At 34.8% G+C, this 22,115-nt stretch overlaps 1 protein-coding gene across 1 annotated transcript in view; it reads left to right on the top strand.

The window, feature by feature from the left end:
• Phlpp (PH domain leucine-rich repeat protein phosphatase) overlaps positions 1-22,115 on the top strand; it is a 56,022-nt gene that overhangs the window by 5,740 nt on the left and 28,167 nt on the right. The window contains exons 3-4 of the mRNA XM_012371633.2: positions 13,868-14,021; positions 18,668-18,802. Of these exons, the coding sequence (XP_012227056.1) occupies positions 13,868-14,021; positions 18,668-18,802 (289 nt within the window). The remainder of the gene's footprint in view (positions 1-13,867; positions 14,022-18,667; positions 18,803-22,115) is intronic.

Below are 22,115 nucleotides of genomic sequence, written 5' to 3'. Positions count from 1 at the left end.
TTTGCGGCTGATTGTCTTTTCAACTCGCGTGCCAACATCTCAAGTTGCCTCGTGAGAGAATAAAGTATAAAGTGTCAATCAAGAATTCGCGAATATGAAAGATGTGTAATCTAGATGCATGCAATTTTTAATGATACAAATTAAGAAAAATTTATTCGTAACTCTTTTTATGAGTTCTTGACATTTTCGACGGCTCGCATTTCTTCGAATTCTCCAAATATCTACTTACGTCCCCAACAAAATTATATTTAATTTTTTATCAACGAGTGGAAACATTCTACTCAATTTTTAGAAACTTAGGGAATTTTTTCGCAGTTTTACAAGAAAATAAAAAAACACTGCGTTCTGAAGAAATGTCACCGTTCGGTGATTTACAACAACGAAATATGAAATTATTGATATTATTTCCGATTTTAAAAGATATTGTTCTCTTTTTGTGGAATTTTTAATTTTAACTGTCTGGCCGTAGATAGAAACTAAGGTAGTCAATGTGTTGCGCACTGTCGAGAGACTAGCTCAGCGCAGCTCGGCTTTTGATAACGATGTACGCGCGAATAATCAAAGGAATTTAAGACTTAAATAGCCAGCTAGCACGGTGAAAGAAGTTTCGGCTCAATGAGAATATAAAGCCACCAAGCTGGATGCCGAGAGTAACTATGCTCCTCTAAGAAGGACGAGCTCGTTGTATTCAGCGAACCGAGGCAGTAGCCAAGACATTTAGGTACTTCATTACCCCATAATTGTTAATTCGCCGCGAACTTAATTAACAGTTAAAACTTTAATATTATAAGCTTAGCAAATATCTAAGACTTTAGATCTCGTCCACTAATAGCAACACTATCCTCACATTGAGGATACTGAAAAAGCTTTACAGAAATAATTTTTAGTTATTGTTATTAAAATTTTCGATGCACTAACAAATACAGTTTTTGCACAAATCAGTACCGGTTTTTATTTCAATAGTATTATTAATTAACAGCAAATAATATTAATAATTAATAGTATTAATAATGAATTATTAATTAATAATTATTATTAATACTATTATGCATATTAACGATATACATATACATTGGAATTCATAACAGCTCGTGTATCAAATTTAAAATATGTTTAACGTATTTTTTTATTAACACTTTTATCACGAAGCAATTGTTGTACATTACGATTAATTACAATTAATTAGGCAAAAATGGTTAATACAGTATCTTCACGAGCAGACATAAATGTGAAAAGAAATTATATTTTTATAAGTTTTATGTTTCGTGAATTTTTTGATAAATTTTACTAATTCGTTAATAATGGAATTCAGTATTTTTTATGGATGAGCTTTGTTAAATACTGTGTTAAATATTTGCATTGAAATTTTTAATTAAAATTTTCACGGAGAAAAAACTTACAACAGGCTTATCACAAATTAAATGATACGTAAAATAAAGCTGCAGGCTAAAAATTATTAACAAATAAAATTACAATTCAATATTAAATACGGTAATTTATTGCGAACAGTTCTTTCAATTTTTTTACAAGGTGCTCGAAAAATCGGAAAATATAGAAAAATATATGAATTGATTAATACAATTTTTCAAGCTATTTACACAGTATTTATTTCGTTATCTATGTTTGATTATAAAACAGTTTTGAAATAATAAACGAGTAAAATACTGATATATTTAATAACCTTAAAATGTGCGATTAAAAAAATTGTTTTACATATAAATTTTCCTCAAGCGTGTACATGATATAAAGATCTGCTGCGTGATGCGTGATAATTCTCACTCCGTCGTATTGAATCGTCTACGTTTTTATGAAATAGATTTTTCATCAGTTATTCGCATTATCCGTATTATTCGCATGGTTAGCTGCTTGAACGGCTTTTATGTGGCGCGAAGGCAGACCGACACTTCTCGTGGATTTTATCTGCAAAATTCCTTTCCGAGTTTTACTAAATGTAAGTCTGCCGAAAGCTGCGATTCGATTCTCAACGTACGTAACTCTTTAACATAATTATTCTGAAAATGTAGCTACGCGGTTACGCCGGAGACTGAATGATAAAAACTTTATTTCTTTGTACGAAGAAAAAGTACCGACAAAGATATTGTTGCTCGCTTTATTTGACAAGCGCGGGAGACTTTTCCCTACGCTCCAAACGTTTTTCCATTTTATAATTCCCGAGTTCATCACGTAAGCTACATTAAACAGACGCAGGTCACGCTCGCTTCATGCGAGCGGAATTTTTCTGTCAGCAAACCGGAAGGTAGCTCTCGAAGTTCCGCGGAAGCAATAGAGGAATCGACGCGTCGAAGAATCTCTATATTTTCAACGCGCCGGTGATATTAAAGGTCCACTGGCTGCCGGAGGAATCTACTGCGGCAACGTGGTGCTCGTCGATGAAGAGTTCCGTAAAAGCTCGGGCTTATCGTGTATAAAAACGAAGCGACCCAGATCTACCGGATGTTCTTTCGGTCACCAGCGCTGAACGTTAAGTTAATAATGATGACGGTTTGCTTCGATTATCCAATTTTGTGTAGAAGAATCACGTGAAACACCGCGAACGGATTCAATACCAAATATCGCTATTGTTGACTGCCAGTATTGCGCCGATTAAGTTCGATCATAGGAGAATAATAGTGTCCTGCGGCAAAAGCCGCCACGGGCACAACATTGGCAAAAACATACCGACCTATATTGGTACGACGATTCCACACAGTTGACCTAATATTTCGAAGGCTATTCCGGTGGAAGTAGTATCGGTCAATATTGACTCAGATCAGTCCGGTTGTTTCGCAATAGCGGAACTATACGTTTTCCCTTAAAGCTCGGGTTTAGTGCATGCCACGTCGGATTGTAACATCATTAAGCGAGAAATTACACGTAATTTTCTCTCACACTGAAATGTTAACCGCTCACAAGCGCTGTCGACGCACGGTAATACGTGAATATTGCAATACGCATTGACCCGAATAGACATCGTAACTCCGACAGTTAACAGTAATGGATTATTACTAAGACAACATTGACTGCTAAGGCTTAACCAACATTACTCAGCATATATTAAATTTGTATGAGAGTATCGACGGGCCTCTACGCAGGCGTCTCCACGGAATATTTTATAAAGTAACAGTCGAACTTGATAAAAAAATAGAGTGAGAACAGATCGTGGCAAGCTCGAAATCCAGCACGCGAAGTCGACACGATGCAGCAAAACGAACCAAGCATTATTTCCAAGAAGAATCCCGCGGGATTCGCGAGAAACTGTCGTTGCCGATGGGAGAACTGTTCGATTCCATAGATCGAAACTCCGCGTCCAATGATTGTTATCGGTCGGAGAAAAGATCGATGCGCGAGTAAAGAGGGCCAATCCATGAAAACAAACGAAAGATTCCGCAGATCGTGAAATCTCCCGAGAGACGTTCCAGGGTCGGAGCTGCACATGAGAAATTTTTAATCCACTCGTGTATGAGAAATGTTGAATATTTACATATGAGAAGAGCAAAGCATTATTCAAAATAAAAATTTAAATAAATTTGTTCTAATGAACTTTTTTCAATACTTAATATCTTCTATATTTTTAAATTTTCTATAATTACGTAATCAGTTTGTAATTAAGTTTTGACACAATACATGACAATTAATTTAGAAAAATAAAAATAAAGGCTTATGCTTTATCTGTTGTTTCTCGTCTAAAATAATCTAAAAGTTTGTATCGGCCCTGCTTTCTCTCGAGAGAGAGAAACGTCGCGACATTTTGGGAACAAGAATGCATGAAGACAGACCGTACGGTAATGAATTCGAACGAACGTATAATGCGGGATTTTTATCGCGAAAAGTATTTTGCTTTTTGCTTGCCAAGCAAGGATTAATTCTCGAGTCTTACAAATAACTTGGTGGTCTACGTTATTACGATATATCATTTTCATTTATGTTCCGTCGTTATATGTAATGGTGAGTCCAATGCTCTCGTAAAGATTGATTTTAGATAGAGAAAACGTCCGTAAATATAAGTGATGTTAATTTACAAACACTTTGTATCGCAGCTTAAAGTATTAGCATAGTGTACAGTGGAGAATTGATATTCATTATGTGTCCGCAAAATGCATTCCGCGAAGTAATCGCGCAAACACGTTACTATTCCGTTTCTAAGCGCTACTGGCAGAACACAGATTATTCCACATTGGGATTATGGAGTCTGGCACACCGAATTAGAGCGAACTAGACGCGGGAAGAGCTCGTTTCCCACAATGGCAGTGTTTCGAGCTCTCGACAGGCCTGACACGTCAGGCTCATCTGTCAGCTTGCAGGAACAATGCACAGAGCCAGGAAGACTTATGCGAGAGCCGTTGAAGTTGCGTTTCGGCTTGATCGCGAGTCAGTTTCTCCTCGACTTCTCGAGGGTGGAAATGCATTGAAGGACTAAGGGCCATCGCAAAGTTCTGTATACAAAATTTAATAACGTCCTTTTAATCACATGAACTTTTATATATAGTTTTATTTTTTGCGAAAATTTTAAATCGAGAACATTTAAGTGTTTCGATTAGATAATACTTGGAATTCAATTTTGTATGTGTAATAAAAAAATAGTTATTAATAAGAATCTTTATTTAAAAGGTAAACAGAACACATGATAAAAATCTTATCTTTCTTGTAGTTGAAGTATAATATTAAAATCTCGTAAAATCCTGCACGTGAAACATAACGTTGAAATTTCGTAGCTAAAGCAAAATCTGATAAATTTAAAACTTTCTCTAAAATGAGTTATGGTGAAATATGCAGCATATAATGTTTGAGCTTGATATTTACTCTTTCTCGATGGCTGAATTATATGCATATCTAACTCTGGATAAATGTTTCGATACGTTTTAGCAAAAACTTCGATGATAAAAAAATCAAAAGAAAAGCTTCAGATTAGAATAATTATTTTGCGAATCGTGAAGATCACCATCTCGAAAGAAAAAGTGTCCAATTAGAGTTGATTTAATCCAGTATTAGATCTTAATGCGATTGTCTTAATGATCATCGCTTAGTAGAGATTGTCCAAAAATACACTACGTATCCATTTTAAGTCTGTATCTAACGATGGACCCTTTTACTACTAACTGAGATTGCAATTTGTTGGTCTCATTTTGCGAACGTCCTATTTACAAGCTGGCGCGTTTAACGAGCGTTACTTCACGAACGGCAGTATTGTTTAACGATTGTTGCTTTACAACATTCTCACTATTACTTAACGATTCCATTGCTGTGCTTTTTCTATATACCAATAGAAGAATAAAAATAATAAAGGAAAGTGGGAAAAAAGGAAAAAGAAAGAGAGAGTAGAGAGAAGTGAATGTTTGATAGGCTTTTGTCATAAATTTTTAATCTTCTTATATTAATCGACATGATAATTTATAAATATTAATTTAAGCGATATTTTTATTTAATCTACAATTATGAAGCTTTTATATATTAATAATTTAAATCCCTTAATCTTTATTCAAACTGCATGAATCGTGCTCTGCCATCTACATTTTACACAATATAGTCGTAAAATTGTAAGAAAATGATTATTTATATTCTTGGCAAAAATCGAGCCATACGAGAAATGTGATCCATAATCCTCTTACTTTGTGGAAGAATAAAGAATCTGTATTACGGTTATGTTACTTGAAACGAAATCGCGATGAGAATGTGCGAGGTAGGCCAGCACGCAATTTGTATTTTTAATTAAAATCAGACCGGCAATCGCATAAATCCGACGGAATGGCGGGAATAAAATTGTCAATCATAACAACGCGTTGGAAACTGTTTTTTGTTAAACGAACAAATTTTTACGCGCCGTTGCCTAATTTAATTAAGGGCGCTCGTCGAGGTACGCATACAGTGAATAAAGTAATAATGGGTGGATCGACGGTAAAAGCAATCGGCATGTTCTCTTCTAAAATAACAAGTGTAAGAAGAGCTCTCATACGCTGTGAGCTCTCACAGGGTTTTTTTCAACAAAAAATAAATTAGCCAGTTAATTAAGTAAATTATGAAAATATGAACAATCACGAAAAAGACTGTAAGAACCAGAAGCGCGGATGTTGGAGCGCAAAAAATGTTATAAATTAATATAGGAAAAATTACAAAAACGTTTTGGCCACAATTTTGCACTCTTTTCAGTTTAATAACCATTTTACGATTAGGGAGAAATTTCTTAAGAACTATTTCCGGACATTACTCCATTAATTTATAATATCTTTTACGCTCCAACATGCGCGTTTTTGGTTGTAGTAGCTTTTTTATCATTGTTTATTCTTGAGAAACCATGTTATATTATTATAAAAATATGAATCAATTTTTGTAAGATTTTTATAATTCTTTGACGGCTTTAAAACCCGTTTTTTCTTCAAGACAAAAATGTTGTAACGAGTGGAATAATCACGCATATACACTCGTGCAAACGTCAACTTGAGCGAGATAGCTAATTCCATTTACGTTTATCCACGCTTTGAAAAGAACCGTTTTCTCGTCGTTTCTCTCCGCACTCACCGCGTTTAATTTAGCCTAGGTTAAACTCACCCGATTATGTAAACGAATTTACCGAAGGGCACCTGCCGCGACGCTGTACACTGCTGCGGCAGGTGTTTGCCAGTTTGCTTTACACCTATAGGGAAAACCAAGTAGCATGGCCGTGTAGCGAACAGGTGTCCAATGGTACCAATGAAGAAAATAGACCAGTCTAAAAATACGTCTGTTAGTTTTTGCGTTGTTTGAGCCAAAAAACTTTACAATATTTATATAACTAAGAAAAAAGGATACACTCGTGAACACGGGAAAATTGGAAACTCTGTTAGGAGCGTGTAATAACTCATTGTCAATCTCAAATAATTGTCTTCCGTCATAGCTGTAAAACGGGTTTGAATAATGCAAACGATATCTCTCAAAGGAAAAGCATTTTATATTTTTGTGCGATTTGTTTTGATTGCCAGAGATATCAAAGCAAATAAATGTTGTTGATTGACGATTAATTTATTAGAGATGAGAATACAAAAATGGAATATTCCAAGATATAATTTATTAAACACTTTATATAGCTTGATAAATGTGCAAAAAAAATGGAAAATATAAGAGAAATATTATTGATTTAATTAATGCGCAAATATTGTAAAACATTATACATATAAAATACTTAGCAGTCTTATAAAGTTGAATTTTGGTTGGTTTGACCTAGATCACTGATCATTACAGCGACATTTCATAACTCGACATGACATTTATACTATTCGATAATTACGAGAGCGGCTGAGGATTATTTAGCTTTCCGCTGTGCTAGTCAAACGCGAAATTATTGCAAACCAAATATACGATTTGATGCTGAATATACTTTTTGGCGAGAGAAATTCCGCAATATAATTTGAACGGACATTCCACATTTATTTCTAATTAAAGCTGATAAATTAATTGCCAGAATATTTTCAGATCTAAATTAAAAGTTTTTGAAAGTAATTATACGCAATTATATACCTAATTATAAATGTTAGAAATAAAAAAGATTTTTTATATTGCTGGTTTTTTATTATAATATTTTTGCTATAAATAGGCTTTAATAAAATTTTATGTTATGTAGATGATAACATATTTCAAGTAATTTTGCACGATATGAATGTATCATGGACGAACATTATTTAAATAAAAAAAGTATATATAGTAGAAACATATTTTAATTACGGTAAATTTTGTATAACTTTGCTTACGACACATCAAACAGTTCAGAAAATCATTTGTTAAAAATATTTTATAAATTATACATGCTGTGTGATAATATTCAAACAGAGTTGAAATATTTTCCTCTGTCCAATCAAGTTTTTAAAATTCTTTTACAGAGAGAAAAGACAAAAATATTCTGATAAAGTACTAAAATGATTTAAATATAAATTTAAATTATATCTTAAGTTATAAATATAGTATAAAGTAGAATCATCATAAGATCTGATATGAAATTGATAAGATTTCGCAAAATAATTCACACGAAATACTCTCTTGTTCTTTTAATCCGCAAGATTTACGGATTTCATATGTTTTTATCTGAAATAAACTTGGAACGAACTAATTTTCGCGTTTCAAAATTAACAAAATCAACACTGCGGTAAACCAACATCACATCGCATATAGCGAACGCTTATAATGAGTTTTGTTAATTACGTGTGCGTCTCCAGAGGAATAGAGAGGTAGTTTCTCCCTTCGGACGAATGGATCGATAATATCGATTCTATCAAAGCAGAATAACGACTTGTCGACGCTAACTGAGATTGTAAGTTAAAAATATATGAACGAAATTTTACATTCTTCCAGCATCTCAATCTCGTAATTTGTTACTCCAAAATTCTTGATAATTAGTCATTACATCGTATTATATAAAAAATTTATAAATAAAAAAAGCGTCATGCTCTAATGAAATAGTATATTAAAAATAAAATAATAATTTCAGCAAACCGATATTTTTAATGCATATCGATATCTTCTTTACATGCAATTTTATGCAAATTTTTAAAAGTTTTTTATCATTAAAATTCAGAGGAAACTTAAGTAAAAAATGCATTATTTATTATAAACTTCGAGTGACTGAGACGGTGCGAAATGACCAACAGTGTCGGGAGAAATAAAAACCTAGTTGGGGGCGGTCAGCAGGGAATCAGAATGAATTTCGGGGCTGGCCGATTCCAATTTAACTTTAATTTACACGAGTGCTGCTGGCTGCAAGTTCACGCGAAAATTCATACCCGACTGGTCGCGAGGGGGTGACCGTCTCCCTACTTGCCTTTCCACCCTTCTCCCCACTCCTCGTTTGGGACGTTACTTACGAGCCCCTAAATCGTAACAAATGAGGATTTTACGACTTGAGGAAGCTTCCGACTCGCAGACGCCACTGTTAGACGGATTGAAGAAATTTTTCACAGGCACTTCGCGTAAACGGCACCTTCATAATAATGGTACGTGAAATATGCGGGCTGTGTTCGCATACATTTTGCCATATAGTACATTACTTTTCCTTTCAAGAAAATATGCATAGTAAGTAAGAAAAATGTAAAGAACGAATTTATGAACAGATAAATGTGTATCTATCTAGTAAGCAACTTCAAAATCGATACTCTATTTAGACTGCTATGACGTGTAAGCAAAAGATTATAAGATATTTTTTTCGGAGAAACCAAAAATCTCTTTCTAATAATAATTGGACTTATTAAAAGAGAACCTTTAAGATTGGAACAGTAACGAAATTACACATACATTTAATATTAAGGAATAGAATTTATTAAACTATTTTTTCCGCAAAAGAAATTTTAGATTGAACTCATTCGAGCATTACAGATTCATCAAAATTCTATAAAGATTATAATTTGTCGAGAAGAAAAATTGACTTTTTTTTATCAGATCTTTCTAACGAGCAATTTTGATTAATATAAATTGATAACAGATATACGTATTAGTGTCTTGAGAAAATTGAAAGAGCGACAAGCGGAAGATTAAAGTTTATTTCCAATCGGAATAACGTCAATTAGAACATAATCTCACGATGATTAGAAACTTTATACTTGGTTAATTAACCACAACTGCAAAGGTATTGGACATGGCTATCCTAGGAGAATGCTTCGTAACTTGATACCGTATAGCAATCCTTTATCACTATAATTAAACGTCCGCCATATGACGTGATCGAAAGAAGTAATAATAACCTTAGAGCACTAACAAGCGGCCATTATCACGCCGTGTCATAAAGCAGGATGAGCTGCAGGATAAATTCGAAACTTATTCGGCAACTAATTCATTTTCATTCATCTTAGCTTAGTCTATTAACTCTCCTGTTCAGCAAGAAGCAATTACTTTTATGTCAAATGATTATACTTTTCTTGGGGCGCAAGAGCTTTAACTTTAATCAGAATCATTCTCAATTCAATTTCATTCTTTCGTTATTACTGCACTAATACATCTGGTCGTAGCAGCATAATTCTCGCTGTAGTTGAAAAAAACTTTTTCTGATTACTTATAAAAAATTAATTTATTTGATAATATTAATAAAACAATTTTTAAAGGTTTAACATATTTTCCTTAAATCGTAATCGTCATTTTTAATAAATGGTAATTTTATTATTAAATATTTCAAGTATTCTGCACGATTAATCGTCAACATTTTAATGTAATGCGCAAAAGTAATGTAATGCGAAAGCAGATAAGTCGCGTTTGAGACTTTGGATGCTCAAAGGGGTAAGCTCGTTGCTTCTAGGTTCAAGATTCGAGTCAACAGAGTAGATTACCGCTGACTCAGTGGCTGCAATTAATTTCTAAATCCGCGAACATGGCGAAAAGGTCGAAAATTCATGCTTGGATCGGCAGGCGAGATGTTCCGCGCAGAAATATGATTATCCGCGCGATGCAAAAGTGTTCGAGCCTTTAATTACGCTCCCTTCGTTAATGAAGAGCTTCCCTTTCGTCGCAAGCGAAGGGACGTTTCATCTCTTTCCGCCATCTGCGGACCGCACGTTCTCAAATGATTCCTTTTACCTTCACAGCTTTCATTTCAAATAGCATCAACCCCCGCGGTTCTCTGTGCCGGTCATAAAAGAACAGTCGAAAAATCTGTCTAAAAAATATTCGCGTGACCTCACATGGCAGTCTGGTTCTGCAGAGCACTCAAATGTTTCAACATTTCATTAGCTGTACAAATATACACTGATGTTTGTAAATATGTAATAAATAGGAGCATAAATAAACTGCTTTTTAAGAATTGATTCGTAAGATCTACATTACGTAAAAATTTTTATTAAATCTTATTTTGCATATTTGCGCCGATGTTGTTTATAAGAAAATATTAAAGATTGAAGGTATGAAACATATTCAACACGGGTATCAAAAGTATTATATATATTGGCTTTCATCGAAATTGCAAAGATTTTGCGGAGTAAAAATTAGAGAAAAAATCTGCCACACCAGCGGTGATATGTATTGTGCAATATATGGTCCGCATTCGCTTGCTATCCAATGCACGGCGTGATTAATCTCTTTACCCCTGCGGCTAACCGGGTTATTATTTACAGGCCACTTTCCGGAATTACAATTTTTTACGACGCATATGTCACGACTAATGCCTCCCCTTGCTCGCAAAGTGGTACATGCTGTTTTATCTCACGAAATTAAAATCGCTTCAGATTACGGAATTATCGAAAAACTACGCGCGCGCAGAGATATAGACGACTTTAATGCATTTTAAACGGCAGCCTCCGGTTTACGAACGCGATTTCTGAAGAATTTTTGCGCATATAAAACGTCATACAAAAGCTGAAAAAAATATGCATAAATATAATATTATAAAATTTTTAATTAATCAAGGAAATCCAAGCGGACTTTTATAGGTCAAATAGATTAAAAGAAAATCTCTTATCTGCTTTATACTTGAACTATTAATATATAAATTTCATCTTCTTGCAATTGATGCGCGATGTTGCATATGCAGATTAATTAAATCCATGCAGACTAATCGAAAAAATATAACTCTATTATTGACATACAATGCTTGAGAGAATGTCTTATACTTTGAATAACTTTCATTATCACGGAAAGCCGGACAAAATTTTCAACGAAAACGCGACGGCAAAATGATTTAACGAAACGGCAATTCCCGCGCGAAGATCGCAGTTACCAAAGTTCGGCCAATTGCTACCTAAAAGGGATGTTTGACCAAAGTACGACTTTTTCCGAGAAAGTTCGCGATTGACGTGACGTTGAAAGCTCTGCTCGACGATCCGGCAGACGAGTTTCCCGAGGAAAATCCGTCGTCTTCGACAGCCGATCTAAAACTTGGAAACTGTCAGAAATTTGAAAACGTACTAAGGCTCAAAATAGATTGAGGACATTTTGCATGAGTATTTTACAGATTGTCAAATCAGTGACAATCCAGACGACAATCTAAATAAACTCGGTAAAGCAATTGTCGCGAACTTTCGATACAAATAAATACATAAAAGAATGCATAGCTTTTTTGACAGATTGTCAATATTTTGTCATATTATTGCGCTAAGTGCTCAATTTTTTATGTTCTAAATAAAAGAGGAAAAATATAAAAATCTTATAATTCTTTCTCTTGAAAAGAAACAAGTTGATATAATGTTAATGTTTCAAAAATATTTATAATGATTATTTATTCACACTCGATTAAAGATTGTTGCAATTTATTGAGAAGTTTATGGTTTATTTAAAACGCAAAACTAAGATAACATATCAACTGTCATGATCTCTTTAAACAACATAAAAATCAATATACATAAAAGTAGATATTATAGCGACATTAATTATTAATGCCAATTTACGATTAATTATCACTTTTTTAAATATATAATATGACTAGAACGCAAAATACTTCACAAGGATTTGCAAAAATTACTGTAACTTTCATTTATACGTGATGTATTTTTAGTCTTGAAGACTGTATTTCACCTGCAGTCTGCAGTCGCTAAAAAGTTAAAGTTCCTCACACGTGACCTATAAACCTGTGGAAACAAGCGAGAATTATTTTCGTTGAAACCCCGCAGGAAACCTAAGACCGCTGTGTATCTTGAGCTTTAAAAAGATAATCGATTACCTAGATATTTCTGACAAATTCGATAATGCAGACGTTTTGAAATGTAAAATTTATGATAAGAGCAGTTCTATTTCTAGGTGAAACTTATAGCAGTGAAACTTATATCCTGAGAATCTTATAGATTATGTGGCGTATGTGTGTGTGTGTGTGTGTTAATAATATCGTCGGTTTATATTTCATATGTTCAATTTTGCGTTATGTTTAAACGTATAAAATATTTATAATTGTAATAACTATATAGGGAAAAATGTAGAATATAGTTTAATTAATATTAAAACTTTTTGTATATTTTTTATTTTGTTTAACATCTTTGAATTAGCAATAATACTTGATCCAGTACTTAGATTTCTTATTAAAGAAAGATTGATTGCGAAATTAGTTATCATAAATTACTGTAAAATACGCTTCTGTTTCCTACACTATGTCCTTTAGATCTTATTTTAACACTCTTCGATTCTCGTTGTTAAATACCTTGGTAATTAATTTTGTAATTAAATTTTTGCTACGATTTGTTGGAATATTATGACGATATTTTACCGGCAGAGAAAAAACGACCGTGCGAAAGTATAAAGCGCTTGACTCGGTACGAATAAGAAAGTAACGAGATTTAAAGAGACTGCATTAAAATGTTTTTTTAATTAGCAGAGATGATGGACTTCGTGCTCTGAGAGAATAACTTTGATCTTGAAAATTCATTGAAGCTTCCATGAACTGGTGAACTGTGAAACAGTTTTGTCGCTTACAGTGCCAATATTAATATTGGATATATTGGATATCAGGTTTTTAATTTCATTAAAAGCTTTCGTCGATCACTATTCGTTCGATCACAAAGCAAAATATGAGACAAAATAAATATAATATAAACATGATATAATATGATAAAAGTTAAGGTATATATTTAAATGTCAATATTTTTAAATTAAAATTATCCCTTAATTAGATAAAGTTAAGGAAGTTTAAATTTTGATATATTTTATATAATATATGTGTATAAAAGTATAAAAAATATATACATATATATATTAAATACTGGTTTTCTTGCGCGTGATTCGATGAAAAACACGACCGTATCTCTTGATAAAGAACGAAAAATATGTTTTTGTTTCTAGCATTCTGTAGTTGGTATAAATTTTTCTTAAAATGTACATTTTTTTTATATCCTTTTTCTACATGCACTTATTTTGCACGAATTTCTTTTTTCTTTAAATGCATTGCTAGTACGTTTCTTTTTTGTTGTTAAAATAAACATTTCATGAATTCATATTTTAGTATGGCGGTGAACCAGGTAGGAGGTTGGCGTCCCAGGAGAAACCGTTGGAGATTCAGGATCAATTTCTTCAAAGGCTTGGCTACCAGGAAGTGTCTCGGCGCGCTCGTTTGGGGGTTGATCCTGAACTTAGACATCTCGTCGGTTTTCACGTAGGTTAGTATAAATTATGACAAGCGATATTTTTTATTCCACAAGTCGTAGAAGTTTTCTGTTGATACTTGCTTAGTTACATGTGTTAAAATAATTTAAGTAATTTTAATTTTAATTATATACACACAAAATGTCATTAAAACGCTCTTATACTACGCCATTCTAGAAATTATTTTGCCTGTGCCGGTAGAGAAGTGGCTTTAAATTATTTGAAAATAATTGGGACAAATTAATAAATAAAATAATTATAAATTAGAATAATTTTGGAACTACAGCGCGTAATGAAATAATAAATAATCAATTAGAGTTTGTGATTTACATTAAAATTAACGAATATTTTTTTTAAATCTTAGTTGGATTTAAAAACAATTCACTCTGATTTGAAATTGTTCTCGCACGATCCAAAATGCTCTCGTACTGAAATATATTTTATTACATACTGGTATATGTAACACACAGGTATACACATGTGTGTGTTTAGCGCACTTTTATTACTTAACGTAAATCCTAATCCTGGTAATTACAAAGCGCGTCGGATTTTGTTACATTGCGACTACACTTTCCGCGAGCCGACGTGCACCATCTTCTGTAAGCTAATTGCATTAGTTGAGCACTTCGTCATCTCGGCCCGTCTTCTCGTCATCTAGCACTCATGCGAACAACTTTCGCGAGAGAATCGCGCCCATCTAATTCCTGCTGTCGTGACCTTTATACTCGTGATGATTAATTAAACAGGCAAGCGATTTGACTAATTGCAAGCGACGTACTTATTGATTATGTTGACCTGAAGATTTACTCGGTAAGAATGGAAGCTATTTCGGCAAGTAACTCGCGCTCTATCATATGCAGAATATTCTCATACACATGTCAAATATTTAATATTACAAAATCTGAATACTTACACTTTCATTTCATCGATGACTTACATTTCCGGTGATTGAAAAATGCAGAATCATTCAAAGAACTTATGAGTTTGCTAAAAAGTTGATTAATAAGTCAGAAATTATTGATATTTAACGTGAAAATGGTGTGAGAAAAAATTCTTCGAAAGAGAACCAATATAATTGATCCATTTCTATTTTTTGCTTTTTATTTCTTTCTAGAGTAAGAGATAGGATAATGGTCTTCGTGGATGGTTACATTCTGCTTAACTTGCGTCTTTTTATAGAATCGTATTGCAATTATTAGGAAAGTAAAACTTGCAGCTATTTCACCTTTCATTTACGGTCAGTCGCGACTGAGATTTCGACGTTTCGATATAATAAGATGTCAAATGTGTTACAATCGACCAGAGAAAAGCGTTTCACTCGAATGGAAAGCTCTGTGTACGACAGTTGGCCGTTGTGTCTTGGCACGAGAAGCTGTAAGTAGGTACTTTCGTGAATGTTCTCGCTACAGGGACACTGAACGACAGCGGGTGAGATCGCTCGCGCGCGCGTGCCCCGCTAATTATAACATTATTGCCGCTATTAATGAGCAATTTCAGGACGCTTCTGTGCACCGTTCGCTCGCCGGCGATATAAACTCGAGACGCATTACGTAACTTACGTGGCGCAATTTAGCCGAGTTAATTAAGTTAAAGTGTGCGCGCTGGCGGGTCGCGTGCGTCATCTCGTCGCAACACGGAATTCATTTTCGCGTACCTATTCTTCTTTTTTTGTTCTTCGATAATACGGCAAAACTCGCGGACGATTATTCCGGATGCACGAGCTTAGGGGCGCGCAATTACTGTTTTAACAGCAAAATTCACGAGCCAATTTATCTTCGATTTGCCTTTACGGCGTTACAGTATGCGTGTTATGTCATAAGTGTAATCCGAGAGAGTTCGAAGCAACTTTCGCGTTGCTTTACAGAAGAGATACTTGTCTGTCTTCTTAACTGCTTTCCACGGAAACTCGAAAATTGCCTTCTTGCTTTCCTCGACGTCTGTTTACTGTTGTGTACACACATTTGCAGCGGTGCATTTGGAGCGGTTTTTGCGAGAACGATAAACTGCAGCGTTCGCATTTCCCCGATAGACCTGACGATATTGGAAATAGCCGGTGATTGATATTCCAGCCTGAGAGAGCCTTGCACTTTGTTTTTCGACGAACTGATACACCGGAAAAACTGGCAATCGTAAACACTTTTGTGTTACGTGCTTGGATTTCCGGACAATTTTTTGCCGTATTTTTATTTCACGTGTCCGCTCGTTGTTTATTTAAATCTAAATGCAAAATTCAAATAATCAAACTTGCAAGAATCTAAGCGCGTAGACATACGAGCGGCGGAAAGACCCGCATGTTTAAAATTTTACGGGCTCGTGGTCTCGAGCGTCAAGTAATCCAAATTCTTGATGAGCAGAATATTCCGAAACCCAAACGTTTGCATATCTCAACATACAGCGATACATATATCTTATTTTTGTTTATCCAGCTTTATCCAAGCTTTACGTAGGTCAACTTCCATGATAAAATACTTCCATTTTATATTCTACAGTTATCACTCGGATATCCGAACCATTTTACCGACATTTATTTTGCACACACTCGTTTATGTGGAATCAGAAAAAGTAAAATTTAAATATAAAAATTGTGAAAATGCAGGCGCTTGAATATAAATTTGCTTTTCTATTTTTAGTCTAATTTTTAAATGATTAGAACTAAATTTTCGTGTCGAAATCAATCGAGAATCCGAACGTTCAACAAACTCCACTGCTAATAATCTGAAGATCTCAATTATTTTAATAGTATTATCAATTTATCTCTCGCGCTCGTTCATCTAGCTCAACATAACTCAACTCTCAGGATTCTTTCATTTTCTTTTCACCGCAACTGCAAATCCGGCGATATCGCGTCGTTCACGTGTCGTTTGACGTTTCATGGTGCAGAATTGGAGCGGATTACGTTGCAGGGTCGCGCACGTTGATGCAAGAGCTGAGTGTTAAAACAGCAAATTTATCTAGTAGGCGGCGTACCGCCGCGCCGCCGCTGGCACAAGCACATTTAACCATAATAACCACTAACGACTGAGAGTTTCCTGACCGGAAGTGCCGGAAGTGCGCGCTCGCGCCATAGCCGCCCTAGCAAACGACATAACCGCCTGTCTAGTTAAGCCAAAACGTTAAACGCCGATTATCGCGTTCCCAGCACTCGCCTGTAATTTCCCGCGGAAACTTTTGCTTCTGGAAACAAAATTTAGATATGGAGCAAATAGCACCAAGTAGCAAAAATAGCTCTTGGAGAAAATAGATTCGCTTTTAATTTTTGCAGCCAAGTCTGCGATTGATCTTTTGCAATCCGAAAGAAATTAGGAAGTCTCGGAATATCCAGAAAGTAAATAATAAATGTTGAAACATGTACATACCATTTGCAAATTTACTTGGAATCGCTACATATTATATAACACACAGACTTTAAATCTTGTTTACTTATTTATTTGATTAATGTTGGAAACAAAATTATCCTTCTCTATAAAACTGTTTTAACTATCGAATGAATAGATAATTCAGTGTTGTTTTTTTTTCAAATAATGTCAATGTGATTTTAACACACCAATAAAAATTTATACTAAGATATGATTGCTAAAATGTAACATTGCATCAATTTTTTCTTCGATTTCTAATATAAAACATAAGATTGTGTGTATTCTGTTTTATTGAATAAAACTGCAAATCTCATACTTGCATAACGAATTGTTTTCTCTTTGAAATTGCTGAAAATTGTCGGTATTGTGGCATTTTCCAGTCGCAATAAAGCTCCATGCACGTTGGCTTTAATAACCGCGCACAATTTATTGGATTTTATCGCGGAGATGGCGAAGCAAAGCTCGCGAGCATTTCTCGCCGTCGGCGATGTAGTCTGGATATTTACACATCCGCAAGGAAATATTATGCTCCTTTTTCTGATGATAGAGATTTTGTCCCTTACATGCTCACATCTGCCTTGTACATTGATTTCTAAAAATGTCTCTTTCTATGAAAATTTTGCAGTACTGTTAACAAAAGTATTTTTGTACATATTCAATACAAAATAAATTACATAGAAATTATAGCGTTGAAATAATTAAAAGCGTAACAAACATTTTTTATATAAATAAAATTTACAAAGCTTTTAAAATCTATTTGATAAAAGTAATAAATTTCTTTAATTTTTTGTCAGAAAAAAACAAAAGCACAGTCGCGATGTTATTTCCGTTGATAATTAAAAATGGCGCTTATACGATGAACAAATGTTCAACGAGCTGTAGAAATCATGTGAAACAACGATATGCGCGGGATATTTTTTACGAATGTTTGAAATAGCATTTCTAGAGTATTTAAAAGTTTATATTGCTGTACAATGAGACAAAAAATAATATTTTGATTTATATGTCGCGCGTAGCCTGCAAAAAATTCTCTGAAAATTCGCGTTTCTGTTTGTAAACATAACTCAATTTCGCCGTGCGCCGTTTATCGTATATGTAATGAAAAATATATTTCTATATATTGCAGTATACAAGATAGTTTTAAATAAAAAACTACTGGCAAATTTTCAAAAATAGTACGAAAAAAAATAAACATCATATAATAAAAAGTTTATGTTTAATAACTTTAAGTATCTACGTTTTATCGCAGCATTTCATTGATTAGAGCTGTTAGTTCAACGCTTTATTTTTTTCTTTTTAACAAGGACCTGCATCGCCACTGCCGGATCTGGCAGGATACAGCCGTTGTGGTTACGCTCTGGTATTGAAGGGATTGGTTTTTCCTCAGTGGAAGCAACGGCCACTGGCAGTCATCGGTTCCAGACTTTTTCTTTATCCCGGTAAGTATATCGCACCAGATCTTGCCAATTCCAAAAATAAGAAAATTCAGGACGGGAGTAAACGTAGACCCGACCGGGTAGAAAACAAACCGTTGCTGAAAGGAAACAACTTGTGAGCGTCTGCCGGAAAGAGTAAGAATTATCTGACGATTGTATCTCTCTCATTTCTCGCGACGCGACTTGAGAGACATCCAAAAAGATTTTTGAAATCAGTGTTTGACGAAAAGAGCGAATTTTGCGGGTTATAGCGTTACTTGTAATTAAAAAACTTATTTCTAACAACTAATTTAAATTAATTAAACGTAAATGTACATTTAAAAACTTATAATTAAAAAACTTATTTTTAACAACTAATTTAAATTAATTAAATGTAAATGTACATTAACGTATATCGAAAGTTATTTCATAGAATTTTGAAGCTTTGCTTACGTAAACGATTGCAAATCGAGCGGTAATTTTTAGAAAAGATAAAGTTAGGAAAGAAAAAAATGTAAGATCAGCGCCGTAAATGTCTTTCATTCTCTCTTCTCGTTCCCAACATCCGAAACATCATGATTTATCTACGTCCGTTCCTTATCCTTCCGTCGGAACGATCCTGTCGCCGACCACGATGCGTGCTATGGATCAAGAATTTCTTCGGGCAAAAGGATTTATCGTTCTGACGTGCAATTACATCGCCAAACATTCAGATACGACGTGTCGCTATCGTACGAAAGAAAAATAACGTTATTCATGCGGGGAGAACTGTATTTGCAGTGCAGTGAAGCAACATATTAAATTGAAATAAGTGAAAGAGCATTATTAGAATTCAAATAAAATATATCCGACTTTCGTTCACTTACATTCGTCCATTTAGTAGATTCGCTTAATTGACGTTCATGCCGCGGGCATTACTGGTAAAAATACATCGCTTGTGGAATCAGGATTATAATAATATCGTCTGCACGCATTGTCACGTATCGATATATACGAAGGCTTATTGATTCAGATATTTCTGCCAAATGACAATGAAGTCGGACGCGACTTTGCCGAACGTGATCGGAATCGAGTGCTCCCCTTTGTGAAACGTTCGAATCACATTCGGCTTTTTCCAAATCAGAAATGCGTACGGCGCGCGACATTGACGATAAGACGGTCGCGGTATTAAAGTAGGAATAATGTACTTTCTTCTACATTCTAAGGAGCTCAATGTGCATCGAACAATTACATTTTTTTGTTCACGATAAAATTTCTTTTCGTTCTCACAGTGAAATTGAAATCTTTGTGATACGGGACTTGCTTAGACAGAGAACAATTTCAGTCATCTGTATGGCTTATAGCTCCAAAACTATTGACTCCTCGATATTGAACCACGGCTGCTTTCGTGGTATACTATATGCAAGTTTGTATAGGATTGCGTGGTAAAGCTTAATTAGCAATCTAGTGCGGAATTGAGAAAGGAGAGAGAGAGAGAGAGAGAGGGAGAGAGAGAGAAGAGAGAAAGAGAAGAGAGAAAGAGAGAGAGAATTCTCAAATTCCTGTTTTATTATTAAAATATCACTATCTTCTTTTATTCACTATCTCGATTTTAAAGAAAAAAAATTTGTAATTAGCATTTAATATCAATGGAGTGACATACAGTTCTATTACAATGAAGAAAAATTAGCAGGAAAAAGGCTGTGAGAACGAAAGCGCGGATGTCGAAGCGCAAACATTTTTATTATCAATTAGTACAAAGTAGTGATACCGCGGTTGACTATTAAATGGCATTCCCGCGTAATTAATATATTATAATTACTATAGCTCCGCCGAATATCGATGGACGTCGCTGATGAGATCCAACAAGCGTGTCCTAGCGACGCGCTAAATTCGGCTGTCTCGCGGCATCGCCCTTCGTCAGAGGCCGCCCGCTCGTAGCCGCCCCTTCGGGACCCAGTGGCTTGATTAAACTTGAGATAGCCGCGGTAACAGGTGTTCGCCATCGCGTGTGAACCCTCGTGCTGAATCAACAGCGAACAACCTCCTAGGAACGATCCTCTTTCCATCGCCGGATCTCTCGGCCATTATTTTCCGGCCATCGCGCGCGGAGATTCGTATCCGGCGAACGTGACGGAAGGAAGGACATCCGCGTCCTTCGTCCTCGGCGATATCCTGTTCTCGGCATCTGCCGTTCCTGGCCACACACGTCCAAAAAGACTTCCCATTTCTTTGCTCTATCGTTTCCCCGCCAATAGCTGATCTCATTGATTATTTTTCTCGCTTGGCAGTTTCACGGTATTCCAAATTTGAATATCGCGAGATTCACCTTTTTGCGCTGCTAACGGCGATCAAAAAAAATGTCTGCTGTATTAATTTTGGATTTTTACAATATTTTGGAACGTTTACATAATTTACGTTTTACATAATTTCTCAGAAGTGCAAATGTTACGGGAATACACAAGGACTTTGTGTACAGCCTCTGCATTGCTGTTAGGAAATTGCCCACTCGATACGTATCTTGCGAATGGAACCACAATCTAGCATAGACGTAGAATGGCGGCTATTTCGGAAGCCAGTCAGCCTCGCCGGCATTTGCTGATTTAAGCTGCGGCTGCCATTGGCTTCAATTAGGAATTGCCCGAAATCCTATGATTCGGAAACGAATATTTGGCGACCTTCCTTGGTACTCCGCTTACTATCATTAATTCTATAGTTGGCTCGAAATTTTGCTCGCATAATGAACATAGTTGCATGTTAGATAGTTGCATAATTTGACTCTTGGACTTCTCAATTTCAATAATTGAATTCCGCGTTGCTTTATTGTTTCTTTTTACGAAAAGTTTTTAGAAAGTCGTTAAATAATATGTATTGTTAAAAAAATTTAAACGATAGTTTATTTTCGGAACCAACCCAAGAAATTTGTTGCAACGCAGCAATTTTATCGAGAAACAATGTTAAGCACGAGCATTATATCGCTTAACAACTGAAACAAAGTATCGCCACCCTCAACTATTTTCCGGCGCTTGGCATCACAGCGATTTGAGAACAATGGAAAAGCGCGACCATTCTCGCTCTGTATTCTCTGTATGAAGTAATAACAAGTATTGCGTTACGGTTTTAACTTTCAGAGTAACGCAAATAGTTTAAAAAAGTGCTTTTTCGACCTTTAAATCATTCAAACTACGCGGATTAACAGTTATTGTTATATTTGTACGTAAAAACTATAAAATCGGATGTAAATCTTTTTTTAACAATTTAGGATAAACGAGAGAATTGAGATTTAAATGCGATTTTTATCATAACGGCGGAAGGATAGAAATTAAAACATAATACAATTAGTGTTAAGAAAGAACGA

Source organism: Linepithema humile, chromosome 2 (genome assembly GCF_040581485.1).
Source record: "Linepithema humile isolate Giens D197 chromosome 2, Lhum_UNIL_v1.0, whole genome shotgun sequence".
Lineage (NCBI taxonomy): Eukaryota > Metazoa > Arthropoda > Insecta > Hymenoptera > Formicidae > Linepithema > Linepithema humile.
The sequence above is the reverse complement of the archived record's forward strand: the minus strand, read 5'-3'. Positions and strand labels throughout refer to the sequence as shown.